This window comes from Octopus bimaculoides, chromosome 2 (assembly GCF_001194135.2).
Source record: "Octopus bimaculoides isolate UCB-OBI-ISO-001 chromosome 2, ASM119413v2, whole genome shotgun sequence".
NCBI lineage: Eukaryota > Metazoa > Mollusca > Cephalopoda > Octopoda > Octopodidae > Octopus > Octopus bimaculoides.
Genome location: NC_068982.1, coordinates 38,250,370 through 38,260,873, shown reverse-complemented (window position 1 = coordinate 38,260,873; position 10,504 = coordinate 38,250,370). Strand labels below are relative to the sequence as shown.

Sequence of the window (10,504 nt, the reverse complement as noted above, 5' to 3'; positions counted from 1 at the left end):
ATATGCATGTATGTGCGTGCGTACGTGCATCTGTGTGTGTGTGTGCCCTTGTCTTGACATAGCATGATTGTTGTAAATGACTGTCACTATCATACAAATTGTTCATTAACAATCATCCACAAAAACATGTTTAGTCATGGGGAAATATTACCTTACTCGGAAGAATGGAAAATTAGATGTTAAAGTAATGATGATAATTAATTTATTTGCTTGATAATTAATTTATTTGCTTTAAAATTTTCCACCGTATTGTTTTCTCTTGCATGTATGTATGTATGTATGTATGTATGTTTTGTACATGTGTATGTGTGTGCATATGTGGGTGTAAGTGTGTATCATCATCATCATCGTCATTATCATCATCATAATTTAGCACCTGTCTTCCATGCTGGTATAGGTTTGATGGTAGTGGTGGTGGTGGTGGTGAGGGTGATGTATGTATGTATGTATGTATGTCATTATTCAGTTTTATTTCAAGATTTCTTGGCAACAGAGAAAGAGCCTGTTTCTAACCTAGATCCATGGGTCCTTCATTGGAATTTCAACATAAAGAACAGGGTATTTTTGTATGTATGTATGTATGTATGTATGTATGTATGTATTTCTGTATGTATGTGTGCAGATTTGTATGTTTTGTTTTATGCATGCATTTTCATGCATATAGTTGCATATCTAGACATGCTCATATATATTTAAATGTATGTGATTGTTTAGTTTTATTTCAAGATGTCTTGACAATAGAGAAAGAACCAGTTTCTAACCTAGATCCAAAGCACCTTCATTGGAATGTGTGTATGTATGTATATTGAATCCACTACAAACTTTTCAGTTTAGGTTCATTATAAATGTCCTAGCTATATTTCCTAACTTACACAAATAAGTAGAAGTATAGTTAAGAGGAAAATTTTCTCACCACACCCCACACACACTCTGGTACTGGAGCAAAGATCTGCAAAATTTCCGCTACCATACCAGGCCTGTTAATTAAGATAACAGGTGCCTAAAGTGTATTTACTTCTGAGTACTGGGAAGCCTTGATATGCTTCCACAAATGAATTATTTATCTAAAGTTTTAAAATATATATATATATATTTTTTTTTTTTTGATAAAAGACTTCACATTCATTTTATTTCATTCTATTTTAGAAGTTGCTGCAACAAAAAGGAGAATGTTTCAGATGAGAATAGTGTAGAAAATAAACATGTGGCAAGAGAAACAGAGCTTGAAGAAGAACTCATGTGAGTTTTAGAATAATTAATTCTTAGCTCAAACTATCAAGTAGGTTGCTAATAGATGTTGTTAGATAACCTGTTATATTGATGATTAACAAATTTTGTTCAATTATAAATGGTTCTTAGTCTGCTCTAATTGATCTTTGTTAAGGTCCTATATACCATATCTTCCATATTGTTCTCTTATAGGCAATTAGCAATCATCTGATTACACTTAATCATTCATTGACTTTTCATTGGTGGCATTAGTCACATAAGTTTATCCCATGTTCACTAAATTTCTGATCACAACCCAAACCATGTTTTTTACTTAAACTGAGCTTTCTTAAAAGTTCTAAGAAGTATCATCTCCCATTTCTTTCTTTGTCTTTCTGTGAAATTGTGAGCTTTCCATAAATGAATTCTGTGAAATGAAGTTCACAGAATTTTTTTTCTTTTGATCAATGTCACCTTAATACAATAATGGGCAACCTACCACCCATGGGACTTTCTGAATGGCATGCTTAATGAAAATATACCTTGAAATTTTTTGTAGTGTGGCCCACAGGGTGATGAACTATGCATTATGTAGCCTACTTCTCAAAAAAGATTGCTCATGCCTGCCTTAACCCTTTAACATTTAAACTAGCCATTTCCAGCCAAAATATTCTGCCGCTTTTATGTTCAAACTTACCAGGTCCAACATGTCACACTTACCCTACAATGCCATTGTGAAAATAAATAATCACATCATTGAAATCATGAAGCCACAAGACAATGCATGATAAATTCAAAACAATATGAATAAATAAGCATTACATTTGACAGAGTCATTTGAATGTCAAAGAGTTAATACATTATTTGTCCTGTGAATGAGCTTTGTTTCTCTTCTTCATTGCCTTCCACTTTTCAATAAATCTAACATACATTGCTTAACTCAACTTTCTCGATGTTTATATTTTCCAGGGAAACCAAGTGTACTTTAGCTAAAGTACTAAACACTTTAACAACTTACCAAGAGACAATAGCCAGAAAAGATTTGATAATTTTACAATTAGACCAGCATATTGAAGAACTCGAAATGAGTTCACAACCAGGTTTAAAAAAGTAAATATCAAATTTCTTTATGATTTTTAAAAGCTGCATTTTCATCTTGGGGAAGAGATGGAAGTCCACAGGTGCTAAATCTGGCAAATAGGACAAGTGTAGAAGTGATACCATGTTGTTTTTGGCTAGAAACTCATCAGTGAGGAGAGCTCAATGACAAGGTGCATTATAACTGTGAAAAATCCAAGTCTTCGTAACCCACAGATCTGGTCACTTTCGCTGAATGTCCTCCCTCAAGTACTTCAAAACGTTGCTGTAGAACTCTCGATTGACAGTCTGGTCCTGGGGGATGAATTCTCAATGCACAATATTGAGGATCACAAAAAAAAAAAAAAGGGGTCGCATGCTCTTGATTGAGCTGCAGCTCTATCATCATGGAAATTAAGGGTTCTTCCATTGTGATGACTACTACTTCATCTCAGGGTCATACCTGTTGACCCAACTCTTGTCACCCGTGATGATCCTTGACATGAAGGATGAGTCATCAGTGGCACGTTGATAGAGATCTTGAAAGACTTTGATGCGATGTCCATGACAAAACTGCAGAATACAGCATACATGTGATCACAAAAATACAAATTTCACAACTCACAAAGTAAACACGGTGATGTTACTCAGCATACTATCTTATGAAGGTCACTGCTAGCTCTCGTTGAGCATGCAATCATGTGCTGCCACCTGTTGGCATGCTACAGAACTAGCCCAGGAACATTTTGATACCATCTTGTACACACACACACATACACACACACACACATATATACATATATATATATAGAGAGAGATGGACAGACAGACAGACAGACAGTGAGAGAGAGAGAGGAGGGAGGGAGGGAGGGATAGATAGATAGATAGATAGATAGATAGATAGATAGATAGATAGATACCATGTTTGTATATGTAACAGCTGTTTTGTCTCAATACTCACACCCTCAGCATACACACATACAGCACACAGGCACAGCACACACACAGACATACATATATCTCCATGAAATTAACTAATCTATGCATACACATCAATCAATATTTTCTGTATTTAGTTTATAGTTTTAAATATATTGTTTCACTCATAGCAAACACCAAAATTGAATAAACTCTGATTTTAATTATTCTACATACATGTCATGCTTTCAGTGAGAATGCTTCAAAAAAAGTTAAAGAGATCCAAGAACATATTCGAGTTTTGCAAAATAAGAATCGTTTCCTCAATAAGGAAGTTCAAAGACTTGCAACATTTCGTCAGCAAGATCAGTTGAAATATGCTGACCAATATGAGTACGTAAATATACATATATATATATACATTTATTCATTATCAAATTGTTATTTTTATTTAAATTATTTCTATTTGGCTGAGATATCTGGTTTAAACATCTTTTTTTTGTTGTTGTTCTTCTTCTTGTAGTAGTAGTAGTAGTAGTAGTAGTAGTAGTAGTAGTAGTAGTAGTAGTAGTTGTAGTTTTCATGGGGGATTGTGCTGCTGCTTCTACTGCTACTGTTACTGCTGCTACTGTTGTTGTTGCTGTTACAACTACTGCTGCTGCTGCTACTGCCACTGCTGCTACTGCTGTTGTTGTTGTTGTTGTTTAACCTCATGTCATCTCTGATCAAACATAACAACTGCTGAAGTTTTTCCAGCTGGGATCATTATGCTTTCTTTTTTTTGTTTTTTCTTCAGACTTGTCATCTCTAAGATTACATTTCTACTGTGTCTTCTTTTGAAGCAGGTTTGTTGTAATCTAAAATAAAATTTGGTAGCTATTTCTAACAAGTCAAACAACTCCACAGAGACTTCCTTTTTAGCTTTTTATCACTGGTTATTACAGTACCTTACCACAGCTCATAAGAAGCAAAGCATTTTCAGCTCGGTGTTATCATGAGCATTAGTTCTATAATCTAAAATCAGTCAAGTACACATTTCATAGATCTGCACGAGACGCACTGCTGCCAGTGAGTCTTTCTGAATGGCATATCTAATGAAAAATTACCTTAAATTTTTCTTAGTAGTGCGGTCTGCCTGATGGTGAGTCAAGTTCCATGCAGCCTCCTTCTCAAAAAAGTTTGTTCTTGCCTGCACAAGACAATAAGTTGGCCAATGAAAATATGACAAGAAATCAATAAAAGAAAATACTAATATCTTCTCTCCTTCTTGCCTTGTAACAGATTTAACCCAGGGTGGGGATAGGGGTTAAGCCAGCTCCTATTGAGGTCACAACATCACGGGTCAAAGTGGTCCATGCACGTCTGTTGGTAGCCAATTCTGCAGCGTGTTGAAGACATTCCCAGTTCCAGTGATGAACACCGAAGACTCAAGGGCCAAAAACAAGTTCCATATCTGCTTTGACTGTCATGATCCATGTCTTCAGCTGACCACATCTCCACTTACGCCAACCCAGGAGAGGTTCTGGTGTTATTGCTTTCCAAAGAAGTTCATCATGGGGGTGCTGCAACATGTGACAAAACCACCATAGTCTCCTCATAATTTGGATTTTTAAGTCACATTTATAATAACAATAAAAAAAATTCTTAATCCTCAATCAATTCCTACAGGCTTTAGTTCATAAAGTTTATCATTGTTTATCATTAGTGAATATCACTGTTTATCCGCAAGTTTATCCTTAGTTCACAAAGTTTGCCACTGATATGTTGGGGTAAATTTCTAATCTTCAAAATTTAGAAATGTAAAATAACAAGTGTCTAAAACTTTACAAAACTTTACCAGGAGACATAGGCACAAGATTGGTTGTGTGAGTTCAGAAGCTTGTTTTGCAACCATGTGATTTCAGGTTCAGTCCTACTCCATGGCACCTTAAGTAAATGTCTTCATCATCACTGTTTAATGTCCATTTTCCATGCTGGCATAATTTGGATGGTTTGACAGGAGTTGGCTAGCCAAAGAACTGTCTAGGCTCCAGTTGTTTGTTTTGGCATGGTCTCTACTGCTGGACGCCCTTCCTAACACCAACCACCTTACAGAGTATGCTGGGTGCTTTGGGCATGCCCCCAGCATGGCTGCATTTTTTTGTGGTACCAACACCAGTGCATTTTATATGGCATGTGAATGAATTTGGCAGAGAGAAACTCTGTGGAAGTTTGTTGTATATATGTGTGTGTGTGTGTATATGAGTTTTTATGCCTGTGCATGCCTCTCACCACCACCACTTTACAACTGGTATTGTAAAGTTGTAATAGTAGTGATGGTGGTGAGAGACATACACATTACATCTCCACAACTCAGCAATCCAACAAAAATGACCAACAACATAAGTCCCTGACTTTAAAAAAGAATCTAAATCCTGGGGTCAACTTGTTCAACTAAAACTCTACAAAGTGGTACCCCAGCATGGCCATAGTCCAATGACTGAAGCAAGTAAAAGATAAAAGATAAACTTGTTTTTTATGCAGTAAATATATTTAAACTGATGGATGTGTTTCTTATTGACATTTTAGTGAAATAAAAATCCTAGAATCAGAAATTTATTCATGTAAAAGGGAATTCTGCCATTTGATCCAGTCATGCATAAAGTTTCCTCGAAGTGAAAATATTGATGAATCACAGTTTATCTCTACTAATCAGACCTATGTAAGAATTTTTGTTTTAGTTACTGTTAATATTTGTTTTGAATTGTTATAAACAACTGTAAATGTTAGCATGAAATGAGTTCAAAGGCTTTTTTAACTTTTCATTCATAAATCTGAAGAAGCAATGTCCATAACTTTTTACTCTTTCCTGAACTGCTAGGAAAGAAAATACCTGGATAAGGTTAGAAAAGTTAATTTTTGTTTTGCATCCTCACATGTGAATAAAATAACATCATTCCTTATCAGATACCAAACAAGAGAGTTGTGTATGAATGAAGCTGTGAAGAAAAAACAATGTTAACAGTTTGAATATTTATTAAATCTATAAATTGTGGTTGAATCTAAGAAAATGCAAGATCACTGAAGAAAATTATTTGCACGTCAGAAAAGCTTATTTTAATGTTTGAAACTGTTGAGACATTTGGATCTGTCTCTGGATAGTGAAATAACTCTGAGGAAGAAGGACTGAGTAACGATTGAATACGAAGCTGAAAAAGTAACATACAGTGATGTGGTAGGAGAGCTTAATATCAGTAGATGGAGGCAGCAAATGTTGTTGTCGTAGTTGTGTCAGTAATATATAGAGAACCCATTGATTGTAAATATAATTATAAAGTGTTATTGAAATTAGGGTTTTAACCCTTTAACATTCATATTTCTCTGTCAAATGTAATGCTTATTTATTCATATTGTTTTGAATTAACCATACATTCTCTTGTAGCTTTAAGATTTTGATGATGTGATTGCATATTTTTAGAATAATATTGTAGGATAAGTGTGAGAGACCAGATCTTGAACATAAACTAGATAGAATATTTAGACCAAATATGGCCAGTTTAAATGCTAAAGGGTAAATTAGATTTCAAATTTTGAAACTTATTGATGCTAATTTACCTTTCATTCTTGTGTACATAATAAAATAAGTGCTCATAATAAACTAACAAAGGCATTTGCAGTGAGGCCTGATCCTATAATAAACATCATTTTTTCCATTTGTTTCATTTTATTTTATAATTTTAAATATTTGTCCAAATCTAAGTATAATAGTCAAATATTTATATATATTTATATATATATATTCCTGTATAAACTTTTTTAGTATAAAGAAAAAGTTTGCAAACTGCTTGAAGAAGCAAGACAAACAAATCCCAGTTTACCAGTATATGAGAGGTAAATTATTTTTTATTTCTTTTATAACATTTTATATATTTTTATTGATTTCTTAGACATGAAATTGTAGATACATATGAAAAAGACACTATTTTTAGTTCCATTTTTTAAAAGGTTATGGTTTTTGTTGAAGGAAGTTAAACTACCTCCTCAGTATATCAGTGAGTATATAGCACTCTTACTTCACCAGTCAGGGATCTCATCACAGGCTGACAAGACCTGCTACTGTTACCATGTAAACCAGTACTACCTGTTCCATGGTCGAGGGCCCCATTTGTGTAGCTTACTACTCTTGTGAGGAGGGTGTTTAGACACCTAGCAGGACTAAAATCAAGACCAGCTGAAGAGCAGTTGAACTCCTTGTGGGGCAACGCCATCCAGTTGGAGAAGGCAATGGCAAACTGTTCCAAGAAATCACTATAAGAATGTCAAAGTAATGTTATAGCTTTATCTGATGGGTGAACTCACACTTAATCAAGAAAATTTTCATTGCAGTGTCATCAACACACTGCAAAAGCATAAGATGCATGACAATGACAACTTCACCAAAAATCAAGGAAAAATAAATACCACATACCATACATACTTTTCACAGAGCCTTATTTTCTAAAATAGATAAATTTAGTTTTAGCAAGCTAATTTTATTCCATTAAATAAATTTTGTTAATTATTTTATAACCATTTGATATCTTTTCCCTAGGCTGATATCTAAACAGGTTCATGTCGACAGTTATGGCTTTAAACATGTACATAGTACTTCAGATATGGCCATACACTATACATGCCAGCAGCTCTCTCTACACTACAGCAAACAACTAGAAAACTATGACTGCAACCAAATACAATGGAAAATTTTCACTAAAAACCTAAATACTCCAACTGAATGGTGGAAAAATAAGAAAAAGGTACTGTCATAATTTAACTCATAAATATATATTTTTTAATTAAACATGCTAAATCTTGTACAAAAGAACCCTTTTCTATTTGCCTCATTCAAAAACCGCCTCTCTAAAAGTTTACTTCATTGCTTATCATTGGGAAAATGGAACTTTAAAACTAATAGAATCAGTTGGAAATTGAAGCCTCTACATCAGCCACAGGTGTTATATGACATAGAAAGGATTCTGAAAAAGATAGGGTACCTCATTTGTCTGAACAAACTTTAAAATAGTCCAGTCAATTCAAAAAAACTTTAACTCATGATCATCTATTTTGCAGACTTGTTATACCAAATGGGACACTGAAACTGGTAAAAACAATAAATAAGTGATCTAGATATTTTATTGTATTTCACCTCACAAAGCTAATTTTGTAACACAGACATATTTACCTGTTATTACCTGAAGGTTAATTAAATCAGTACCGGTAAAGCAGTCAGAGTCTTTGCTTGACAAGTTAACAGAGCTCTAGTTTTCTAACTAATGGATCATCAGCTATTTATCTATGTACTATACTGCTATCAAAGCAAAGACATTTAATACTGAATAAATCAGTCTTTCTATCATAGGAAGTACAATTTACCACCGTTGACAAGTTCACTGTGTAACAGACAAATGATTTCTTACTCTGCAGGGTTGAACTTAAACATCCACAAGATCTAAAGAAGGGTAACAGGAAACTATTTGAATCATAGCATGAAGATGAAGACAATGTCTTTGATGATACCTCACTCCACTGACCTAATTGGCTATGGACATTGCTCAGTTGCTAGAATTTATCTTAATGATATCCCACTCTCTCTCTCTCTCTCTCTCTCTCTCTCTCTCTCTCTCTCTCTCTCTCTCTCTCTCTCTCCATCTTTCTCTTTGTCTGTCTGTCTCAAGAGAAATCAAAAGAGATCATTATTAGCTATGTTTAACTTTATTTGGCTGAAGACTCTATGTTCATTGTGGTTCATTCAGAAAAGATGGTTTGTTAATAGACAGACATACTGGTGTTTGAAGTTTGACTAAGTTTGTTTCAAAGAATTTATCAAGATGCCTGTAGAATGTATCAAAATCTTTTGTTTGATGCTTTTCAAAATAGTACTGAACAAAGCTGGGCTGATATTTTTTTGAGACAAACAATTTATAATGAATGTATGTATTGTCAATTTAGTTTCTACCATACCATAAAAGATAGCTCAAAGCCTCAATCTTGAGAGGATGTTAATTATGACTTTTAAATGTTTTAGTTTGTCAGATTTATTTAAAAGAAAGGTGTTTGAACTTTTTTAATTTGATCTTCTTTCCAAACGAATTAACTTAGAATTATTCTGTTTAGATCCTGTACAATATACTTCTATTCTAATTATATTATAATTTTATACTGCCATCCAAAAAATTCCATTTATTTATTTGTTTATTTTTTATTTATTTATATTCCAGAAAAAGGAACTGAAATTACTTGGTCGCAAAGGGATTCCTGACCAGTTCCGTGGAAAGCTTTGGAGTTATTTTATTAAACTAAAGTTAGAAAATATGATGTCTGACAAAGGACTTCATTATTTTAGTAATCTATGTAATATTCAAATTGATTGTCAGGTACAACTGTTTTTTCTTGTTGATATAAACTGTATTTTATAAATGCTTTTGTGGTTATTTTCAGTCATCATGAATTCTGTAATATTAGAACTTCATAAATGAACGAACAACTCAAAAATTAATTATTTCATTTGTTTCTATTTGAATAGTTATCTGGACAAGAGCTGCAAATTTAAAACTTTCATTAGTTAGAAAATATAAACAAGAGACATGTTTTAATTTGAACAATACATTGCATTCTTATACATTGATATTGCCACAGTTTTTGAGATGAATTGAAAATCAGAAGTCTCTAAATAAATGTGGAATTTAACTTGTTGAAGAATAAATAACAGGATTTCTGGAGCTAGTGGTCTTATGGGAATTTGTAATTTATATAATAATTAACTTTGTTTTTGCATTTGGTTTACAAGATTCTTGATGTGAACCCACATATTGAAACAGATTTTTTTGTATTTCAGAAGGGTCATTATGCCAATAATAAGCACACACACTGGCTCTATTTCACTTCTTTTTTCTTATTAGTCAATTCGTTACCATTTAACCAATTAATAAATTAACTGGTTGTTTGATAAGTCATTTGGTCAATCAGTCAATCAATTGGCTAGGTTTATCAAAGTTCTTTTACTGCCATTCACTACAGACCTGAAGCAGATTTGAAGTAGAGAGACCATGTCATTGATGAGGTAATAAATAGTGACAAAAAGACTTTAACAAACTTAGCTAACTGATGGATTGACTGAACAGTTAATCAAACCATTGGCTACTTAATTAAATGTTAATGAATTGACAATATTACCATTGCATAATTCAATGAAGTGTTAAACTACATTGAAGAAAATGTATTAGCATGTTAGGCAACCCTAGCTACTGCCCCCCCCCTCTCTCTCTCTCTCTCTCTCTCTCTC

General features: G+C 33.5%; 1 protein-coding gene across 2 annotated transcripts in view; it reads left to right on the top strand.

Moving 5' to 3' along the window:
- LOC106873452 (uncharacterized) overlaps window positions 1–10,504 on the top strand; it is a 179,865-nt gene that overhangs the window by 37,907 nt on the left and 131,454 nt on the right. For both annotated transcript variants that reach the window (XR_008266727.1, XM_014920810.2), the window contains exons 9-15: window positions 1,147–1,239; window positions 2,179–2,319; window positions 3,457–3,597; window positions 5,773–5,905; window positions 7,004–7,074; window positions 7,775–7,979; window positions 9,441–9,596. Coding sequence is in view for 1 of the 2 variants with exons in the window: in XM_014920810.2 (XP_014776296.1) it covers window positions 1,147–1,239; window positions 2,179–2,319; window positions 3,457–3,597; window positions 5,773–5,905; window positions 7,004–7,074; window positions 7,775–7,979; window positions 9,441–9,596 (940 nt within the window). In the remaining variant the exon portion in view is untranslated. The remainder of the gene's footprint in view (window positions 1–1,146; window positions 1,240–2,178; window positions 2,320–3,456; window positions 3,598–5,772; window positions 5,906–7,003; window positions 7,075–7,774; window positions 7,980–9,440; window positions 9,597–10,504) is intronic.